At 39.8% G+C, this 22,612-nt stretch overlaps 2 protein-coding genes and 1 long non-coding RNA gene across 10 annotated transcripts; 1 reads left to right on the plus strand and 2 right to left on the minus strand.

The window, feature by feature from the left end:
• Nucleotides 1–536: 536 nt before the first annotated feature.
• On the plus strand, nucleotides 537–4,810 carry LOC147873920 (uncharacterized). The gene is made up of 3 exons (XR_015535011.1): nucleotides 537–656; nucleotides 795–1,051; nucleotides 4,183–4,810. It is a non-coding gene; the product is annotated as an uncharacterized LOC147873920 (long non-coding RNA).
• RASSF8 (ras association domain-containing protein 8) lies at nucleotides 720–13,840 on the minus strand. Of its 6 annotated transcripts, none has more exons than XM_087348227.1 (13): nucleotides 13,361–13,840; nucleotides 12,988–13,215; nucleotides 11,464–11,574; nucleotides 10,582–10,860; nucleotides 9,470–9,832; nucleotides 8,615–8,743; nucleotides 8,058–8,174; nucleotides 7,315–7,454; nucleotides 6,275–6,449; nucleotides 4,805–4,934; nucleotides 4,697–4,714; nucleotides 3,936–4,043; nucleotides 720–884 (listed from the first exon to the last, which is right to left on the minus strand). In XM_087348227.1, exons 2-12 carry the CDS (start codon nucleotides 13,057–13,059, stop codon nucleotides 3,943–3,945), a joined length of 1,635 nt encoding a protein of 544 aa, XP_087204353.1. In that variant the 5' UTR covers nucleotides 13,060–13,215; nucleotides 13,361–13,840; the 3' UTR covers nucleotides 720–884; nucleotides 3,936–3,942. The 6 variants fall into 6 exon arrangements, with proteins under 6 accessions (XP_087204353.1, XP_087204354.1, XP_087204352.1 ...); XM_087348228.1 differs by lacking the exon at nucleotides 720–884 and adding an exon at nucleotides 1,120–1,987; XM_087348226.1 differs by lacking the exon at nucleotides 720–884 and having other exon boundaries at nucleotides 1,153–4,043; nucleotides 13,460–13,837.
• A 1,274-nt stretch (nucleotides 13,841–15,114) lies between these two features.
• On the minus strand, nucleotides 15,115–22,517 carry LOC110834710 (queuine/queuosine transporter SLC35F2). 3 transcript variants are annotated; one of them, XR_002544668.2, is made up of 10 exons: nucleotides 21,739–22,281; nucleotides 20,509–20,618; nucleotides 20,165–20,358; nucleotides 19,795–19,954; nucleotides 19,161–19,317; nucleotides 17,988–18,198; nucleotides 17,609–17,718; nucleotides 16,739–16,779; nucleotides 16,340–16,484; nucleotides 15,115–15,586 (listed from the first exon to the last, which is right to left on the minus strand). XR_002544668.2 is itself a non-coding variant. In XM_022074154.2 (9 exons), the coding sequence occupies exons 1-9, from the start codon at nucleotides 22,403–22,405 to the stop codon at nucleotides 15,551–15,553; spliced, it is 1,230 nt and encodes a 409-aa protein (XP_021929846.2). In that variant the 5' UTR covers nucleotides 22,406–22,517; the 3' UTR covers nucleotides 15,115–15,550. The 3 variants fall into 3 exon arrangements, 2 of the variants coding, with proteins under 2 accessions (XP_021929846.2, XP_021929845.2); XM_022074154.2 differs by lacking the exons at nucleotides 16,739–16,779; nucleotides 21,739–22,281 and adding an exon at nucleotides 22,299–22,517; XM_022074153.2 differs by lacking the exon at nucleotides 16,739–16,779 and having other exon boundaries at nucleotides 21,739–22,282.
• Between the last annotated feature and the right edge of the window lie 95 nt (nucleotides 22,518–22,612).

Raw genomic sequence — 22,612 nt, forward strand, 5'->3', positions numbered from 1 at the left:
CACACACGTACATTCTCAATAAATAAAAAACAAAATAAAAACAGATTGTACTTGGCATAGTTCAAATGATGAAAAAAATCAGTGAACGAGTGTCGTAGAAACAAGGCATCTCCCTTATAAAAATCAGCACATTCGACCTGACATCTGCTAGAAAAGCAGCTAAAAGCATGAAACAGGTGTTCCATTATTATTATTACAGAGATAATCTAGGATACAATTAACATGCATGAGGGACAGAACATCCAGCTGTTTGATTGGCATGTGCATCAATTCAAGACAGTGTTACCAACTGCAGAGGCTAATAAGGTACAAATTAAATAATTAAACAACTCGGGGAAAACAAAGCATTTGCTGCCATACATCGTAAACTTTTGTTTACTTACTTGTGGTTTATTTAACATTGAACTGTCGCTAAACGAGACTGCGCGATGATTACCTCCTCTCTTCTTGAGCTATGCCATTCTCCTTCTCCTTCAGCTTGTGGAACAAACGAATACAAAGAAAGGGCAAACACACGTCTGGCTGGCGACAAGAAATTCATAACGACCTGCTCACTTTTGTGTTAAAGGCCTCAAAGTGTTGAATCGCTGCACTCGCACGGACTACGCGGAGCATTCGTTCTCAACATCTGAGGCACTGACTCACACACCATCAGCGTAAGAATGAGCCCATTTTCTTATTATTAAAGATGCTACTAGCTTACAGTGATTACTCAGTAATTTTCTTTAGCAAATTTGTAGATTTCTTGTTCGAAAACTGCTTAATCTGAACGTACAAACTATTCTCATTTACAGAGGATCTTAACACTGTTACAAAAGTATATACGGGCTGTGCAAAAGACACTGTCAGGCCACACGTGGCCTGCGCGCTGTGGCTGAGAACCCCTGGAACAGAGAGAAAGAGAAAAAACCTTACTTTGGATAGAAGGACAGGATCCAACAGTGGGGAAGAAACCAAGGGTTCCATGACAATAAAACATTTCTTGACCAATTGAATAACTGTAAGCCGTCCCACCCTCAGATCAGGGAAACAAGAAATGCAGATCATTCAGGTAAGGAAATGGGTCTTTATCTCTTCTTGTTAGGAAAAATGCCCTGAGAACAAATTATGACAGTAAACTGGCATTAAGAAATAAATTTGTAATCAAACAGGTTCTCTGCATACTACGTTTATAATACAAGAAATTACAGACTGGACACGAGTATTAAAATGGACACACACTTCGGAGATGGAGGTTCAAGGTACTAATTTTTCTTTCCCATGCCCAATGCAGGGCACGGTATGTTTGATTCACTAAAAGAACGTGACAATGAAACTGAATGTACTCTTAATTTTGTCACAAATGTACATTTCCAAATGATTTATTTTTTACCTTCAGACAATAACTGAATGTCGAGGACTCCAAGTGAGGGCAGATACATGGAAAGAGTGAACATGGATACGAGAGTCATGCCCACTGCAGGGCCAAGATGAATGGAGAAGGCTTTATCGTAAGATGATGAGCTGTTCTGCTGTAAACATCTGCAGACGGTGGTGATGATGATAACTGTAGTGCCTCTCCTTTGAACGGCTACATAAACACCGTCACTGTCATATCACTTTTCACAGATGTCTTTTAACTCTGGTTCCATTTTGACATGCACCAGCCACACGGTGTCTCTCGGTAAACAAGACCACTAGATAAGTAACGATGAGCACTTCCTTCACCGAGTTCTGCTGTGGTGTTGGCAATACTGTCTGCATTGTTCTCTGTGTGTCTTGCAGATACACTTTCCCACTGTCAAACTAAACCTATGAGTAGCAAAAGGGCTCCAACCTGTGACCGCATTCTATCACTGGCAACTCGTCTGTTGCATTGATGCTTCTATACCCAATTCACAGACATACTGTTCGTGGTCGGTAGCCAAGAGCAAAGTGCAATCCATCTTCTCTATTAAAACAACTCCCTTCATAACAGATGCAGCATCTGGCATCATCCACACATCACCTAAACTTACAGAACGAACTCCAATTCAAATTCACATACATAAATGACTTCTGAATAATACTGGCCAATCACAGTTGTTGCTTGTCTTCGAGGCATGAATGAATTCTTTTTAAGAAATTTTAATTTACAATTAATTAAGAATGTATTAACTCTTTTTCATTCAGTCTTCACCATTCACAAATTAATTATCCTCAGAGTTACACATTTTTGTGGAGAAAATGCTTTTAGTTCATAGCTTTGGTGACATTTCAGACAAACTTATTAAATTAAAATTAAATTATTTGGTTATTCTGTCAAATCACAGTGTATTTAAAATAAGATAATTAAAATATCATTCTGTGTTCCATATCGAATAATCGATTTACAATTGGAACAGTTACAACATGTTTCGGTTTTATTAAACCATCATCAGGTGTAAAATTATATTAAATTTAAAACTCAATTACAATTTTTCGTAGTGTAGTTTTTTGGAGGTCGTGTCCAGATATTTTCATATAATGGATCAACTTTATAATTTGAAGTGATGCTTTTGATGTTTACATCGGTCAGAGATGAAATAGTAGACAACGCAGTTGTGTCTGGAGGTGATCCAGAAGTATTACCGTATCTTATCAAGGTTTATTACAGTAATAAACCTTGATGAGATACGGTAATACTTCTGGATCACCTCCAGACACAACTGCGTTGTCTACTATTTCATCTCTGGTATGTTTATTTTACTTTCCTTATAATATTATTTATTTATTTATTTAATTCATTTTGTTTTCTATATTCATCCATATTCATTAATGTTTCTTTGAATTGAATATGAAAATATCTGGACACGACCTCCAAAAAACTACACTACGAAAAAATTGTAAATAATTGTAATTGAGTTTTAAATTTAATATAATTTTACACCTGATGATGGTTTAATAAAACCGAAACATGTTGTAACTGTTCCAATTGCAAATCGATTATTCGATATGGAACACAGAATGATATTTTAATTATTTTAATTATCTTATTTTAAATACATTGTGATTTGACGGAATAACCAAATATTTAATTTTAAACATTAATAAACCATAAAAGCAGACTAAATATGAAATATAATAACAATGTGTTCATTCTAAGCAAGTGCACGTGTACACAGACATGCAGAGAGCTTAACAGGGATTCAATCATGCCTGAAAGACATCCAGTTTTTTGTTTCCAACTATCCCAGTACTTTGACAGAACACACACAAACGTGTGCAAGTGAGCATTCACACATGTGCGTGCGCGCGCACACAGAATATTCCATATTCAGCCACCACAGAGGGAGACGGAGCCCCTACAGTCAGTAAGCAACAAAATCTCCAGTCACGGGATTCTGAACATCATGAATCGCTGGTAAAGGCATTGAACTGTGTACAGGAGACGCAACAGACACATCATGACAATTCGCAGTCAAATGATTAGAAAGTCCAGATGAGGAGGGTCATTTGCCCTCTGTGGTTCTCAAGGATTAGCTTGCTTGGCTATCAACTGATGGAACAAAACATAAAGCAATGAATACGTGTAAGACTGCTTTTGCACGGCAAGAATTCTGTCATGGCCGCCTACCAAGCAGACCAGAGACGGAAAAAAGGTCACTCAACTAAAGGATTTCATATATATTATTCAATGAGATTCCCATTTAGGTATCTCAAAGAGAACAGTGGATTTGAACACACCTTAAATGGAAGGATTTTAATACTGAGCTTCTGATTTGGAATAAGTAAAATTAAACCTTAAGACAAGTATGTCAATACTTCAAAATGAGGCTGCAATGGTACGGCTGTTGGGCAAAACATCTCAGCTGCAGAAATAATCCTTGCTGAAGGCCAGTGAGGTAGTCCTATTGTAGAGCCTTGAGAACCACTGCCATGATTTATGCATTCATGAAAGCATTTCTATATGTGCTACACTACATTCTCTACTGTACTTTGGTGTCACACCCAGACGCCATGTGGGTTCTTGCTGGTCGGAACAGCATTCTCTAGTTGCCTTGGCGATCCTATCATCCTGCGGGTGCTGCCTGGCTTGTGTGGGCCTGCGATAGAACACAGTCCATCAAGAAATTACGAATAGACACAAAATCAGGAGAGACATAATAAGGAATGTAAAAATAACAAAGACTACATGGTAAATTATTAAAAGATACACAGTATTTGTCAATGTTTGTCTTCTAGGTTGTGATGTGATACGCAGTGCCATTACGTAACCATGCAACAGATGAGACACCGCCTATGGACGAGGCACTGTGATGAGAGAAACAGTATTATGCATGCGAGAAGAAAACTGAAATTTCAGTTAACGAATCTGCCTGTGGATTTTATGAATGATATTTTATTTCTTTTAAGACTTAATGAAAATAAAGTTTAATACATACATAAGCCTGAAGGAGAAAGATAAGTCTCATTTATTATGAATTAACACTATATAAATCCCTCTTAGTTTTTTGAAGAAAATACATCACTTTTATGGTTATGACAAGCAGAAAACTTTCATAAAAATCCGCAAAACTGAACAGGAAGAATGCGATTATTGAAAGTTGCAAAATGTGTGTAAATTATGCAATGAAATATCAGGAGCATAAAATCTATAGCTCATATAATTGGCATACAGAGAGCGTAACCCAGAAGATCATCTGCAACACTCATAATTTCCAGAAACATTATACAGATACAACACAGAGTAGCTTACCTAGGCAGAATGTGGATCCTGTTGACAGCATGGGACACAAAGCAAACAGTGGTTACAACTAGCGGAGCACACCGCAGGGCTACTATCTCACGTGAAACAGAAACTCACCTTCCAGCAGGTGCTTCACCTCATCAGCTGGTGCGATTGCCAGGCTCTCTAGATTTGCCTCTTTCATCTCTGCCACCAGGCGCTCCACCTGCTGCTTCTTGTCTGCAATGGCTGCCTCCAGCGACTGAACCTACGTCACAAAGTTGAGACTTTGCTTACTTAATGGCACCAAATGAAATATGCCGTGATGATTACGAATGATGAAAAGACAAGAACAAAGTGGCAATTATAGCCAATCATAATTTACATTGAGGGACCAAAGAAAGAACTTTGGCTGCCTTCATGACCAACATTCAAAAACTTCATGCCTCAACATGATATTTGCTGTTCAGCTTCAACTGGGCCTTAATATACAGTTTTTTGTGAAAACAATAAAGAATAAACTTTTGGATACCTCACAGCATGAAACAAAGTCACACGGTAACAATAAACGTTGTAAAGAGAACTGCGTACAACGCAGTATATTAGTTTACAAGTATTCTGAACACAAATAAAATTTTGTTTCTCTAGATAAAATTAAAATATTTGGTTATTCCGTCAAATCACAATGTATTTAAAATAAGATAATTAAAATATCATTCTGTGTTTCATATCGAATAATCGATTTACAATTGGAACAGTTACAACATGTTTCGGTTTTATTAAACCATCATCAGGTGTAAAATTATATTAAATTTAAAACTCAATTACAATTATTTACAATTTTTTCGTAGTGTAGTTTTTTGGAGGTCGTGTCCAGATATTTTCATATTCAATTCAAAGAAACATTAATGAATATGGATGAATATAGAAAACAAAATGAATTAAATAAATAATATTATAAGGAAAGTAAAATAAACATACCAGAGATGAAATAGTAGACAACGCAGTTGTGTCTGGAGGTGATCCAGAAGTATTACCGTATCTCATCAAGGTTTATTACTGTAATAAACCTTGATAAGATACGGTAATACTTCTGGATCACCTCCAGACACAACTGCGTTGTCTACTATTTCATCTCTGACCGATGTAAACATCAAAAGCATCACTTCAAATTATAAAGTTGATCCATTATATGAAAATATCTGGACACGACCTCCAAAAAACTACACTACGAAAAAATTGTAAATAATTGTAATTGAGTTTTAAATTTAATATAATTTTACACCTGATGATGGTTTAATAAAACCGAAACATGTTGTAACTGTTCCAATTGTAAATTGATTATTCGATATGGAACACAGAATGATATTTTAATTATCTTATTTTAAATACATTGTGATTTGACGGAATAACCAAATAATTTAATTTTAATTTAATAAATCACAATATGACGCAACTACACTATCTTATTTTCTCTAGATAAATAAAACACATGTAACATCAGCACAAATGGCTCAGGACATAAACCAATGTGCAGAACAAATATTATCTTTCATGTATCTTAAAGACTGAATACATGGTCACTGTTTTGTAAAACCATACACTAACCTCCCTTTTGAGGCTCTCACCACACTGTACAGACATCTCAGTGCCCTGCTTTGCCTGCTCCACCTCATGCTGTAACCGTTCTACCTCTCCCAGAAGCGACCGCTCCAGAGACTGACGGTCTTCCGACTCCCGAACTTGCGACCGCTGCTCCAACTGCAACTCCTCCAGCACCAACCTAACACACGGTAGCCACATTTAAATCATCACTTCATCAGACGGTCACGTCAGTTAGGAGCTGCAATTTTCTGATTGTCCAGTGAAACTTTGTCATGATGCCTGTGAATGTCCATAGTTTCATATGTACTGCAAACCAATTAAATAAGTAAGCATTAAGTGCTGTAGTGGTCTGAATTTAATGTGTCCATAGACTGGAAGGATAAATTGAAAACAAAATATTATTCACACAAGGTGCTTCAGAGAATGTCAAAACTGCTGCAGATCTCTTTCAATGTGACAGAATGGATTAACTCTTCTGACCTTCAGTTTCAGTTCTAACTTTGAGACCACACCTCACAAACAGGTTGAGTTTACCCATTTAGTAAGTGAGAGACTTGTACACTTGGTTACTTACTTTCCGTAAGGGTGTTTTCTCAACTGCACGGGTATATAGTGTCAGGAGAAGATTGTGACTGATGAATTTGTAGAAGAAAGCAGTTACATTGTGATGTCGACGCCTGTCGTCTGACGACTATTACCATGGGCACTATGTCAACACTGATTTATTTGTAATAGATCACTTTACAGAGTCTACACATACAGGCAACTCTCCAAATACAGACACACTGCCTGTCGAGCCGTTCCATTCCCCCAAACTTGGCGCTCTTAACACGCACAGCCCTCGGCCCGTAGCAAATCGGAATGAAAAGTAAAACTACAGCAGTAATCACACAATCATAAATATTATCCCATACGGCCTAAAATCCCTTCCCAGCAAATGATCATCAAGCAACCAACAGCATCCACACAAAAAAAGTTTCTCTCAGGGTAGAATGCTTCATTACAGATCCAATAAGTCACGACTGTATCGTGGGGCAACTTACCGAATCTTATTCTTACACTGAAGCAGTTCTGTCTCGCAGTTTGCAAGCTTGGAACGTAACAATGTTAGCTCTGACTTAAGTGTCTTTTCCTGCTGTCGTACTATCTCGCTCTCCTCCTCAACACCACCAAGTAACCTCAGCTGTAAGCAGAAGTGTCAACTACATTCAACAAAACTTCCTCTATTCAACAGCCTGAATTCTACTGTAAAATAATATATCGAGCACCTTAACATATTGGAGGTTCATCCCCACACTCACAAGATCCCACCAGATGAATACAGTCAACATCCTACTTCCATAAGATACAATTTAGTACTATCCTTCCTTCCTTCCTGGACCTCTGGATTGGTCAATTCCATTCAGGCTGCTGAATAACATTTTCTATGCATTTTTCATCCCACAATCCGAGCTGCATTACCAACCCATCCCACCCTCTCTGATTTTATAACCATAATCTTGGTTAAAACATTATCAGTCCACATATAAGCCCTATATGATGCTACTAGGTACATTGACCTATTTGATGACAAATATTTAAAATGCAGAGGCTATAAACCATCAAAAGGTAGGATGACTAAAAATCAGTAAAGATGTAAGAGCAGTTACAGCCTACCTTAATGCTCAGTCCCCGTCCAGTTCAAGTGCTTACCACTACTCCGTGAAATATGGTGACAGCGACAATGTATTATGAATTAAGGTGGCTGTGAACATGACGATAGTGATACTGACAGACACACACACACCTGCTCCTCGCCAAGCCGGGCTGCGACCTCAATTCGTGCAGCCTCTTGCGCCAGGAACTCCATCTGGTGATGCTGCTCACGAGTTTTCCCTTCCCAGAACACGATTTCCGCGTCAAACTGCAAGAAATAAAAATTTCTCGCCACTAGCACACTGAAGACAGAAAATAATTATACCTTATACATATGGAAATGTCATAATTCTCTCTGTTACTGTAAATGGTAGTCTCAGGAAGATTCTGGGTTCAATCCCCATTCAGAGGTATGTGAAAATCTCTCTGGTCACAGACTGAAGCCTTCACCTCTGCCAATAATAAAAATTTCGGGAGTGAATTACATTGGGTTCCCACTGTGGTTCAAAGACCATCTTAAAATGTACCTTCTGGGTGCACCCACCTCAGGAATAATTTCTCGTCTGGCTAGGCTAAGCACAAGCCGACCACACAGACGGCACTACATAAAAGGCAACCACCTTCAAATAAATCATACGTGTAATATAAACACATTAAAACAAACATGACAACATAATGCAGAACAACAAAGCCAGTCATTTCCAATACCTTGGTGAGCTCTGCCTGTTGGGTGGACAGCTTCTCCCTCTGGTAATTGACAAGACACACCAGGTCTCTGTACTGGGCATTGAACAGCACTGCTTCTTTGTGTGAATCTCCATCATTCTGCTGGAAGTCCTGATAACAACATAACTTAGCTAAGTTCGGATCCAACACGATCATACACGATCTTGTTCCGACTTTCTCGTACACAAAAGTACCGCAGAAGAGGAAAACAATCTTGGAGCCATAATTCTTTTGAGGAAAAGTTTTCAGTTAGTAACAAATGGAATATATTTTCTCAATAAGAATCATAGAGGAATTTTCAAGTGGCAATTGCAGTTCTGCAAGGAAGAAACGTTTCGATGTAATGCTTACTAGATAAGAGATAAATTATGGGGAAAAATAAATATAAACAATCATACAACAATTAACAATAAGTACATTTCTGGTACTACTGATTCCTAAGAAACAAATTATAAAATTTCAACTGCACATGACAAATTGCAGAACAAAATGGACCCAAAGGCATAAGACGTAAAATAGGAACACAGAAAAACTTTTAAAATCTTGATACAAGAGTGAAAAAGTACACTGCGTGGTTATCACTCCAGTTAATAATTTAGAGACATCAGGTTGAAATCTAAGCCCTGAGACCAGCAATCCAAACTTTGTCATATTTTCCTCAGACCCTCCACGCATATGCACAACAGAACATTAAATTAAACCAATCGATTACTCATTAATTATCCTGTCATTTGACATGAGACCTTGAATATCCCTGACCATCCAGTCCATAGGCTGCCACCTTACCAGCTGAGCAAGTCACTCGTAAAAGTACGGACCAGACGAACGGGGACACACCTTTAGTAAGTTTCGTTTTGTTTTCATCTTGCCAGCAGAAATGGGAGGTGCTGACTGCGTGTTGGGCCTAACATCCTGAGAGGGTGAAGGCCCAGGTGTGTGAGGGGGCGTGCTGTGTGCAGGAATGCTGACTGGAGGAGGCGGGTCCCTGTATGGGGGCAACGTGCGCTGCAGCGGAGATGCCGGACCAGGAGGATCACGGTATGGAGGAGCTTCTCTTTTACCCCAATAACCATATGGAGATGCGGTGCCATCGCTACTGCCATGATGACTGGGGGAGCCGCGGGGCGTGGGCTCTTCATCCGACAGTTGACACCGAGAAGGCTTCGTGACATCGTTCGCGGTTCGATCCTCAGACTGCACCTAAACACAAGGAAGAAAATTATAACAAATAATCCTTATACCATACAGTTAAATCTCATTAATTTGAAACCAAATACTTCAAAGTATTAATTAATTTGAAGACATCTTAATTGTCCATGTCCACTGAAGGAATTAAAATGAAACCCCCGACTAAATCGGAATTATAATTTCACAGAGTCCAACAGCAGCAGAAACTCGAAACAGAGGTCAAATTCTATGCGAGGATCAGAACTCAAAGGCTTAATGACTTAAATAGAGAGGAGGAGGAGGAGGAGGAAGGGAAAGCCTTCATTAAAGAAGTGAATATACATGAAAGTAGAAAAGGATGGCAACAAAGAGAGAGGGTAGTAATAGAATGGAAAAACAAAAGTAGTGAAGAGGGGAAGGAATGAGGAAAACAAAATGTTACAAATCATTTCTTGTTTCTTTTCGATTCATGTTTCAAATACACACGAACCACCTGACAGATTACCATTCTGAAATACCCAAGTTGCAGGATGAAAACATAAGTTTGAATTAAATAATAACTGATTTTTAAACATCAACATTACATAACATATAATACTCAAAATTTCCACTTCTACGCATGGACATGTTACACTTTCATTGACACTGAATTAATGACATTTTACTACTTTTAGCTTGAAGAGGAACAGAATGACAAACAGAGAATTAGTATGTTGCTGGTTTCTCCTCTGAGCCTCCTGATAAAGACAAGCCTGAAAGAAAGACTCCGGCTCAAAACGTGCCTCTAGTAGCGGCCGAGCCTTCACCACGCCCACGTTCTCTCCCGTACGACCGATATGATGACCGCCGCTGAATGTCAGGGACTTTCGTATGTCCTTGTTTCGGTCTGACGGTGATACGGCATCTTGTGGTGAGGCGGCAGTGACGCTGTGCAGAGTGTCCGCCATCTTCAGCCTCGATGGAAGTTGCTGTCCTCCTGGCTGCTGCTTTGTCCCATCAAATGCAGACCACTGCAGGATGAACTGCACATCATTTGAATACTCACCCCATTTAGTGAGAATCTGAAATGCAAATAAACTTCAGCATTTGCTCACAAAGCAGAAATAACAATGAATTCAAATGAACTGAATGATGCACTTATAATAAACACATAATGGGTGGTCATGTATCGCCATACATCCACCACCATGTTCCACCTTGAAAAATATGCAAAAGACTGAGAGCAAAATAATATGGTGGCTATTTCAACACAACAAAGAGTTTTATGAACTTTCATAACTTCATCTTCTGGTTTCTGACTAATTACACAAATAACTAGTGTAATGACTGGAATGTCCAATTACTTGCTTGATCGAAACTGATTTTATGAAATCATTAAAATATTAAAACATGAATCAAATACCCTCTGAGGTTCATTTTATATAATCTTGGACTGCAGACCTAAGATGAATTTATGTTTTCTGTGGACAATCATTTTTTTTAAAGGAGCATCTTTCTTATACAAACCTGATTTGCATTAACTGGTTAACAAGACATTCAAATTCAACATTAAGCAAAAGACTAGATTCTGAGGCATCACATAAGCCATGCCTGTGGCAACTAACCTGATTGTCAGCCAACAGTATGTGAGCATTCGTCACTAAACTAAGCCTTATGCTAGTTACCTTCAGAGGGTGCTCCTGGGGAGCAAGAAGTCGCTCATTATTGCGCCAGCGCTCAACGAGTGTAAATCGTCCTGTCTTGCCTGTAGCATGGGCCAATGCATACACAACATCCTGCAATAAATGTTTCATAATTATCATTTATCTTAATGACTTCCAAAGTCACCAAGTGTTAAATGGGAAGTCTTCCGTACAGACAACTAAATAAATGCCTTAATAAGCATATTACTAAACTGCTTATACTTTTGTGCAGGAGTAAGATGCTACCTGTTTTTACATTCAAACATATTTCTCCTTCAGCAACTGACCATAAATCAAGCACCCAATAATTAATTACACAGACACAGTCAAGTAAAAGCGACAATAGTAAAGCTGTCCCACTGTACACCATGTAGACACTTGCGGAGGGGGGGGGAGAGGGAAGGTATAGCTACTACTCATTCTTGTCCTTGACACTAGAAGGGGGTGAGTGGTCAGCATCATGCCCTGGCCACGCTCTACTCCCAGGAAAGGACAACGGTACCCATCGGATAGGAGGCTGGGTGGGCCCCAAAACCGGTCTGGACACACCAGCTAGAGGAAGAATCCTCAAATCCTATGCCCCCACTGCAGACCAATCCCCAGTTATCCAGTCCATAGCCAATCACTATACTGAATGAGCTATGCTGGCTCACACACACACACATATATATAACTAACTACATGGATTACAGAACCTGAAGGTTCATCAATGAGTTAACAAAAGACCTCCACTGGTCCAACTAAATATGGTCGCCTTCAACTCCTATCTCCTACTTCCCGCTTGATATTATCCTCCCATCTACGTCTAGGTCTCCACAGCAGTCTCTTCCCCTCAGGCTTCCCGATCAATATACAGCGCACGCCTCTTGTCCAATCCATTTGTGCCACATGCCACGCCCATCTCATTCTTCTTGACTTGATCACCCTGTCAATATTGTGGGAGGAGTAAAAATTTTTAGGCTCATCCTTATGCAGCTTTCTCCAGATCCCATCATCTTCTCTCCTAGGCCCAAATATCCTCCTCAACACCCTATTCTCAAACACCTGCAATCTATGTTCCTCCCCGAGAGTGAGAGACCATGTTTCACACACATACAAAACAGCAGGTAAAATTACTGTTTTGTACATTTTAATCTTTAGGTTCTTTCCAACAGATGGAAAGAAAATATTTCGAACTGATTAGTAACAAGCATTTCTGGAATTTGGTCTCCTAATTTCCTCATGAATATCATTTTGATTTATTATTGTTGTTCCCAAATATTTCAAATGTCACACTTTCAAAGGATTTATTAGTCACCCTAATATGATATTACCTGCCTGTCTGCTGACGGGATAATAACATGTACTTAGTTTTTAATAATTTAATTCTTGCCCCACCTTTCTACCAGCTTTTAGTAAAACTTATGTGTTTATATTTATTGTATTTATATCGCCACCCAATAAATTAACATATACATAAAACTAATAAGGACATGCAAGCAAGACAAGGCTTTTGTGTATACACACCTGACATGTTGTATTATCTGAGACTCCACAAACTATCCTCTGAATTCCTTCAACCCAGACTTTCAATTCCATGTCTTGTCACCACAACGGCGTGGTTCTGGTGAAGCTGATGGGACAGCCTCAGTGGGCCAAGTCCACTTCTCTACTACTCTGTCAGGCATCCCTGTACAACGGACTTGCAACCAAACACACGTAGTGTTGTGGCATCTTCATCACCCCATGTCATACCTACCAGCACCCAACACTACCAGTTCAGTGCTTCAACCGACATGAACCTAATAACTCAGGACATTCCTAATTCGTTTGTAGGTTATAAACAAATACTTCAATTTAGGCCTACTTTAAGTGGAAAGTGAGTTTCACCGGTACTTACCGAAATTAGTAAAGTAATATCACATTTCGGAACGATACAAGTTGTAAATATTTGCGGATTAACTACTATTAATCTAAATAGGCACACCCACACACTTACATTAACGCAATTATGTTTTGGAGGACCCCGATATACACACGTCAACCGCTTGATGGCTCTGCTGCCAACATCTCACCTGCCAGAATGTCCAACACAAAAGTTTCCCCGTCATTGGGTACAGTGCACCAACACTACATCGTCAAATATCTAAAATTTTTACACATATGACTTACATTTCAGATTCAGCGACGAAATACAGTTAAACTCCAACCTCAGTAATCCCTATAGCACAATCTTATAAAGCTCGAATCTTCCTAATTCAACTCGAGACTGCAACCCAAAATATTCATAATCATTTGTAACCCTCAGTAAAAATTCAAAACACCGATTTCAGTTGTATAATTTCTCCGAAGTAAATTTGCAGAAAAATGGAGGGGAATCACGTGTTAAGTCAAATGGACAGGCCAACCAACATCACCCATAAGAAACCAAATACCAAACCTCAAGTCGTCAATCATTTATGAAAAGAACAATAGAAAACACCTACGATTTCGTAAACTACAGAACAATGAACTTAGCACGAAGCACTACGAAACCAACATTCCATATATCGCCTACATCACGTAAACTCTCGTTCAACGGATTGTACTGAATCCAATAACCCCTTTGATCAACACCAAAGAACAATGTATAAAACCAGAAAGACTATCTATAACACACCGAGTCACTGCGTCCACTAGCAACCGTACTTTCGAACACGAAATTCTCTTCGTTTGATTTTGTTTTGGTACTTGAGGCACTCAACACTTCACTCGGATACAACACAAAAATATACACCTAACAAAATTAAGGCCAGCACTCAGGCCAACAAATAATCGCTGAAAATCACTTGTATCACAAAAAACAATCCATAACTATCATTGCACTTTCCTTACATATACAAAGCAACCTCATCACTGGCAAGTCCCACATTTCCAATTAAGATGCCATAGCTATTGTGCATCTCCAGATATCACTTTACAGATTTCCACAGACAAAATACGATGCATGGTATGCACATTCTTAAAGACTTCTTGGGTCATAAAACAGACGTCCATGAATATAAACACTGGATGGAAGGTATACTAGAGAAAACTGAGAATGTATTCCGTTTTGCCAATCCACAAGAAATTGTACCGTCTAGCTCTCTTAATTTCCTCACATAAACATTTTGCAACTGTATTCTTATTTTCATTATGATTACTGGCTTCTATTAATATACCACTAAGTACGATGCTCGTGTTATGACGTCATTAGTCTTCCATTGCTTCTATCCACAAAAATTAGTATCTTTACTGCTCTTAATTTTGTTACATAAACAGAATTTTGCAACTGTAGTCTTATTTTCATGATGAATAATGGCCTCTATTAAAATAGCACTTTGTGTGATGCTCGTATTCTGACGCCACCAGTTTACCGCTTCACCCCCGCGCCATTTGTTAGTTCATGTAAATACTTTTATTGCTGAATATTAATCAAATCGTCTAATATAAAATTTCATCAAAATCTATTGGACAACTGAAGATCTCTATGACAGGAGCAAATGGATGGGCAGGGATGATGGAAAAGGATGCATCCAAGCATATTAGAAGGACTAAAACTGGCTCAAGATTTGTGAAGACAACTGGTACAAATCTCATTGTAACAAATACTGAACCAATGGTGAAATAAATGCATAATGGGCATATCATATTTACTTACAGAAGTACTCAGTGGTTCTGATAAAACGATGAACTTTAAACTTTGTACCAGGGCATCTATAATATAACTTGTCTCTCTCTGTAATGGCCCAGTATAACCTCTACTTTGACATGCCTGTCAAACAGAACTAAATTAATTTTAAAAAAATGGCTGATACATGACACAAAATTCATTAAGATCTACAACAGCAATTTTAAATATTTTTCAGCATGGTGACAGACAGACTAACAGCCATATAAAGTTACCCATTAAAACCAAACAAGACTTAACCTGTCATCTGTAGGCACTGGAATTCCACACAGAACATTTGAGAATGTTGCTATGCCATCTTGAAATATGTGAACAAGAGTTAGAAGACCAAGAGTAAGAATTGAGCACAGCTGAGTCAGTCAAATACACGAAGTACAGCAATCAGCAGAACGGGGCATCACCATTCGTCCTGAACACCTGCAAAATAATGTGCGTTAGAATTAAACGTTGCTGAGTGTTCTGCAGCACAGCGAGACCATAAAGTAGTTCAATGTAGGTTCTGCACTTTTACACTACCTTTAAAAGAAAGCAAATGCATTCACACACAAAATTCTGTTAGTAATTTTACTTCAAAGAACCAAGTGCAGTGTGCAGTCAGTTTCAAGTGACACTTGGCAAGAAGACCATGCACATTATACCTAATGACTACAGCAAAGCACATATTTGGGTACGACCACAACTGACGACTGGCCTTTCAGCTGTTTGCAGTAAAGTGTATTCTTAAGTCCTACAAATGATACCAACACAGCGTAAGACCTCTTGTTCATGTGACTGAGTACAAAGCACACCAAGTAAACAATTCCATCTCCTAATACAGCGATCCAAAAACACTGCTCAGTACATTTGTATGTCTTCTGGGCCTGATATCAACATCCACCATCTCACACTCATATAATGTTATTTTATTGACACCCATTAACCTGTTTCCTTCTCATTTGCTTATGTAGCCATCTCTGTACCATGAGATTACCCATGGAAAATCTATATGCACTTCTTGGTTCCTGCAGTTACTTTAATGTGACCCCATACTTGTAAGAACGTGATGCTAGGTGACCTAAATGTATCTGTCATGAAACAAATCCCTGAACACCTTATACCTGCGGAATAAGAATAAGTTTGATACATGTGACCCCTGTTTATGAACCAAGTTACTGTTACCATTCGACACACCTGATTGTCTGGACAGCCAGCAGACAGCTGTGTGTAAGTGCTGTCATCTAGTTGCTGTGATGGGCAAGCAGATAATGAGACAAGATCGCTGATGGGAGTGGCTAGCTCCACGTTGTCTGCAGTGGTGTTGTCTCTTGACATGGCTCTAAACACACAAACCGTTTGTAAGGTACAGAGACTACGAGTTCTATAACGATGCAGAGAATTACAAGCATTATCTGACTAGAAGACAAGTAATTAAAATAAAATAAACTTGTTTCCTATGAAAAAACATTTCACTCCTGGTAATTTTCTGAGTAAAATGTAAGTTCTATAGACAGGCCCATTAAATCATTAGCAATATATTGAAAAGTAACACAAATTTTTGGCCCATCCTGCATTGTATATGAAGCTAGTTACCTTTGTTCAGAGATTCTTCAAATGACGGAAACAAGAAGACGCTAAAACAAAGCAAGAAACAAAATGAAAGAAAACTCAAAACAAACAAAATCTAAGATGCTTCTAGCATCTGTGTTCCTCATGCCAGACTGCATGCCATAAAGAGCTGCCAGAACCCAAGGGTTCAGTATCACTAAAAGACCCAGCGCTAAGCCAACTGATTCCAGTTCACACTTCAACAACCCAGTGGCACACAGCCCATTTTAATATTACTGATCACCTCAGACTCCACCTTCCAAGTGAATGCTTTCACCGCATACTTCCCTCCTGTTGCAGCTTATACTCCAGTAGCATATTTTTTAAGTATGTACCAGCACACAAATTAATCGTGTGTGACCTACCTGTTGGCGATGCTAGTGACAGGGGGCTACCAACTGCACAGTCCTGATACCAAGTTTTATGAACAGCGAAAAAGAAACGTGAGACCACTTTGAAATCTGACGTTCTCACGGCAGTGAAGATGCCGATATTGGCCTTCTGGATTGTGACACAGTACAGCACAGTAGGTGCTCAGTTCACACTGAAGATGGCAGTGAAATTTTGCTCTTAAATGTTGGTAACAATGTATTGCGTCCATCTACAAGGTCATGTAATTTCAACCAGAAACATCAATAATCACCCACATGACCACATGGTATCAAAACTCAGAACACAATTAACATGGCACCATCTCCCTTGCAGATAAGAGCAGATGGCACTCATTCCAAAATTAGAAGAGAAGGGCAGTAAGCAACCGCTTCATGGCCATGTCACTCAAGGCAGACGTGTCAGGATTTGAACAAGTGCAACGTGTTACCAATGAGATAACCCATAGAGTCTCCTCCTACTCACCTATATGTTGTGGCCTGCTGGGAATGGGACAAGATGGGTGTTCGCTTCACTGCATAGACCACGATTCCTGTCGCTGTCAGCGCGAACGAAACAAAGTACAATGCATGGAGCTGTCAACAAAGATTTGAAACTCGGTAAAGTAACATACATGGTTCTTGATATGGCTCATCTTATGGTTCCAGGTGAGACATAATGTATCTTATAATGCCTTTCTAAAATTAAAATGCAACAGGTTCATTTCAGGGTTCAGTTAAATTAACAAATTTCAAGAATACAAATGGACAAACAAGACACTCTAATATAGTTCTGCATACATCACATCATTTGCAGTGCCTTATAATTAGTGTTTTGAGATGCTGCAGTGGTGACACTGATTTACCTTGTAATGCAGAAGTATAATGCTGAGCATGATCCAGTAGAAGTCTGCAGTAAGCAGCGACAGCTGCAGTGCGGTGGCGCCACTGTCATGGAGCATGGCTGGTGCCGAAATGCAGAACAGGAACTGGGCAAGTCCAAACCCCAGCAGCAGGGCTACCACCTGCCAGGTATCCCATGGCATCAACAAGATGGTGTCTCTTTCCAGCACAGCCCTGTGTACCAACATGCCAAACAGGATGGCAAAACTGAACACCCTTGTAACCTACTGGTGTACCATTCAGTCTGTGTCTGGCATCCAACTCATTCTCATGAAATTCAAGACAAATGAAAACTTAACTCCATCAGCATAGGCCAGAAGCTGATCTGTCCCATTAAATCCTAATCCCTCTTTGTTTTCCTGAGCCTTCCTAATGTCATATTCCAAAACAAAGTTAGAAAGGAATGGCGACAAAAAAAACAAAAACAAAATACCCACTTATTTTAAAGCGTTCAGTTATATTAAAAATAGTAACACCACAAACATATACATTGGATTGTCAATGCAATTGCTGAAGCTAGAGGCATTTTGATGGCTTCAGCCTGTGTGCAATAGATTGTGTAAGATAATATCTACCACCTCAGGTTGGCAGTAGAATAAGAGCCTGTTTCAAACCATGGCTGTGTACTGACAGTGTGCCCAACTTGTGATTTGTACTTGTGACCTGTATTATCACACTAAATATTACACAAAACGTCCTGTAAAAGCAGTAATATTTTCTATGTCAAATAAGCCAAAACCACATATGTGTTAAGAGATTGCATAGCCATCCAAGATATGATATGTAACCAGAAAAGCTCCATGCTAAAAATCTTTCATAAAACTGTATCCATTCGGTGACTGTAGCTTTCAAATTGGTTATATCGTTGGAAATTCTATGTTCTTGACTCCACAAATAAAGTCTGTGAGTTTCCTTTGATCCAAATGACGTCAAAAAGTAATCTCTTCCTTTTCAGTATTGACTTAACTTTCAGAAACTCTGATATGGCACATGGTGAAACATCCACAAAGTGCACAGGGTGGGGGATAAAGAGCCACGCAGATTCTGGACAGGAATTCCCGAACAAAGCAGAATGAAAAGAAGCACTGTCACGGTGCAGAAACAAATGTCCAGCGCACCGCAACATCAGTACGTACATCTGCACAGTGCTGAGTATGCTGCCAAACAGCCCCACCATGCCGAGGTACTCCACCCAGTCCAGCGTCTTCACCACCAGATCCTGTGCCACTGACACCACTGCAAACAGCAGTGCCCCACCCAGACACAGCATGTCTCCAAGCAGCTGGTTCCTCCCTGAAGCAGTAACACTCGTCACGTCCATCAATTACATCAATATTGCAGCCATGAGAATTTTTGAGGTCAATGCTCCCATAGCCAGATTTCTCCCTAAACAGCTTACTGTCACAGGTCAGATCTGTATGGCACGTGTCTTAACATTTCATCTCCACGTGACAAGTATTTCTGTCTCAGTGTTCCCTAAACGTTATTGTGAAAAAAATTTCCAGCGAAATGCTTTTGAAAAAAAATAGTGATCTGTTAACAAAGATGTTAAACCAGTAATGTATACCTAGCCAGTGCTGTAATTATTTTGAAACGTAAGCCACAGGAAATCTTTTGGCCAACTGCACCATGGCACAATGACCTACCATACCTTCAGAAAAATAAACAAATATCAGCATGGAAAGGTAGTACCAGTAAGTTCGATGTGTTGTACATAAGCAAAGACTGGCTGTGAGTCACTACACTTCCTGGCATGGCAAATATACTTACCACCTGTCAGGGTGCGTCCGTCATCAATGTCAGCCCACACCAGGCAGCCTACACCCATCAGACATATGCTGACACCTAAGATGTGCACAAGCTTGTAGTGCACTTTCAGTAGAAGGCAAGTGAGTGCCAGAACAGCTGGGATGGCTACACAGTCCAGCAACTGAAAGAAAGGTTTGAATCTGCAACCTCAAAGATGCAAGGATAACGTTAATTTATTTAACACTGCCTTCCCAAGTGCAAGAGTTGTACTGCATCACATTCATTGGATAATCCCAGATGATCAATTTGGAAGAAAATGGTCATGGTATATTTAAGGTACCATCTGAATCTGAATGAACTGGGGAAAATAATAAAATCAGCCATGAGTTACCTGAATACTAGTGAGCGTGGTGAACTGGTGGGCTCTGGCAAACAAGTAGCTGGCCTCCACATCGAGCAGAGCCAGGAGTAGGTAGCGCCAACCTCTGCACCTGAACACATGAACGATGCCTTGATCTCCCGGTCGACTTGATAGCCACGTCGTGAACAGCAGGCACTGGAGCACATAGTGCATGGTGTTTTGCCCTGTAACATACAAAACTCTACTACTGCTGCCAGGCTGATAGAGATGGACACATCAGAACATTACAGGCAGACAGATCCACAGATGTGGGAGAAAATTAAAGAAGGAAGATGGGCAGATAACTTTACACAGACGTTTCTGCTGTCACTTACCTGCAGGCAGGTTGACCTGGTACTGTGTTGACAGGTAGTGGTTGCAGGCGGCCATCACACAAAGCATGAGTGACATGAGTTGTCCAAGTATTAGCGCCCGCCATATAGGCCTACCAACACATCACCATTTATTACTATATTATACACCAGGTTGGAGGTCAAAGTAATATAGAAGACAGGGGAAGTTGAGTGGCTTCATGGACTGCAGATTCATCTGCATAATGTGGTAGCAAGACCTTACCAGTAACGGTCTAACGCCTGAGCTATGATAGCATAATGAATAACTATGGACTGTCTTCTGGGACGTTTCACTGATTAAACTGGCAGATATTGACTGATGTTTCAGTGGAGCGCACTACCTCCATAATCAGGATGATAATAAAAGCTCCTCTTAAATACCAGTCACTATCTACCGACATTCCAGAAGACAGCTGTCTTCATATTCACAACAGTGATAACCTGAAATCCAAACTATGAACTACTTGTAAACACTAAGTATGACAAACTAACCCTTGGTTCACAATAAACCAACATCTACATTAACTGCTTTCCTTTCCCAGGCTGACATTTGGTACTCCCAAGAGAACATAATTTGTTCTTGTCAAACCTTCTCATACTATGGCCCGCATAAACACAATGTTTCCATCTAATTAACACACATGTATGTGACTTCCCTGATGTCTTGAAAATATCTTTTACACAATAAATTTCTGAAAGATAAATCTTTCTTCATCTTTTATCAAAATTTAATTTCGGCCTTTCAGCAATTTATAAGTTATCCTGAAATTTCGGAGATCAGAATTATCAGGACCCAGAATCTTGTTAAAATGCTGAAATGAAAACTATGCCCTCATTTTGATAGTTTTTATTGTTATCCCACTTTTGGGGGAAACTTAAAATTCGCCCATTTACTTGGATTTGAACACCTTCAACATACCACATGTACATTCAACTTCTTTCAATATGTCTGATAACTGGATGCCCTTCAGAAAAATCAACTACACATTCAAAATGCAAATGTTCTCACCCCAATGGAAACCTTTCCCTCCATAATGTTTGTGTAGCAATGACCAATGGTCACTGTTTCAACACAACTGATGTTTCCCATTTCTACATTGCAGGATATAGACACTGTGAAATGCAATTAGGATAAACCCTCACTACCTGCTCAGGGTCTCTCAACATGTTATCAACACATCTCATTCTTATGGTCCCACAACATAACATGACCTGTTGGCAGTGATGTGGGTATGGAGCACAGGGCTGTGTCTGATGGCTGCATCACTAGGAATTGGTTGGTAGGACCCTGCGCAAGAGACGCCAACTGCTGGCAGGTCATAAGACACGCTGGATGTGTCTATCTCTATACTGTCGCTGCTGGTTGAGCACTGCACCAGGGACAGCTTCCTACTGGACCATGCGGCCGAAACGTCGGCCAGACTCAATCTGCGAGGCCGAGGGTCGTCGCAGGAGCTGCTCCGGCAACCCGACGAGCCAGGGATGGAAGCCTGCGATGAACGCCGCGCTGTCACTGGGACAGGGGCGGACATGCGCCGGCCAAAACGCATGTCCGAGAGGGATGTCAGGGAGCTAGGGCGCGGGTACGACGCCATCACTACCGCAGTACTATGAAATTAACTCGCAAGTGGATACAGATCTAATCACGTCTATTAGCCATGCTAATCCGCAGCACGTGTTTTGAATCAAAGAGACGCGAGTTCATGAATAATGATGAGCTATTTAGCGACAGGTAGGGCTAACCCTAACCAACACACAACGATAATACATACCATTGGCCCAACTCCGACAAATATTTATCGGCTTTCTCAAATATTCCTTCGTTGGTGTCACTTCTCTCGCTCCTCACATCAATCCCACCCAAAACGTCTTCCGCCATAACACCAAATTTGTTTTCCTTTCAAGGGTCTTAATTCCAGGAATCTCATTGGTTGGGTACATTATAATCAACCAATCACGAACACGGTTTCAGTCTACACAATTTCAGTTCCGATCGTTAACATTACTTCTCAATATTCTCTTGGAATAGAATTGAGGGAACTTCGAATCTTGTTGTGTACTCTGATAAGTTTAAAAATCATGCAAG

Source organism: Zootermopsis nevadensis, unplaced genomic scaffold, assembly GCF_977971745.1.
Source record: "Zootermopsis nevadensis isolate Lab colony 2312 unplaced genomic scaffold, Znev_1.0 Znev_ptg000012l, whole genome shotgun sequence".
NCBI lineage: Eukaryota > Metazoa > Arthropoda > Insecta > Blattodea > Termopsidae > Zootermopsis > Zootermopsis nevadensis.

Bases quoted from the DNA above. Each gene is read 5' to 3' on its own strand.
- RASSF8 (XM_087348227.1), bottom strand. From the start codon at position 13,059: ATGGAATTGAAAGTCTGGGTTGAAGGAATTCAGAGGATAGTTTGTGGA. The intron at 7,455-8,057 runs GTGTGTGTGTGT...TTCTGCTTACAG, and splicing joins CCCGGCTTGGCGAGGAGCAG to CTGAGGTTACTTGGTGGTGT. The intron at 4,935-6,274 runs GTTAGTGTATGG...TTTGTGACGTAG, and splicing joins GTGAGAGCCTCAAAAGGGAG to GTTCAGTCGCTGGAGGCAGC.
- LOC110834710 (XM_022074153.2), bottom strand. From the start codon at position 22,121: ATGGCGTCGTACCCGCGCCCTAGCTCCCTGACATCCCTCTCGGACATG. The intron at 17,719-17,987 runs GTAAATCAGTGT...CTTTGTTGACAG, and splicing joins TTATACTTCTGCATTACAAG to CTCCATGCATTGTACTTTGT. The intron at 15,587-16,339 runs GTGTGTCGAATG...ATTATTTTGCAG, and splicing joins CTGGCTGTCCAGACAATCAG to GTGTTCAGGACGAATGGTGA.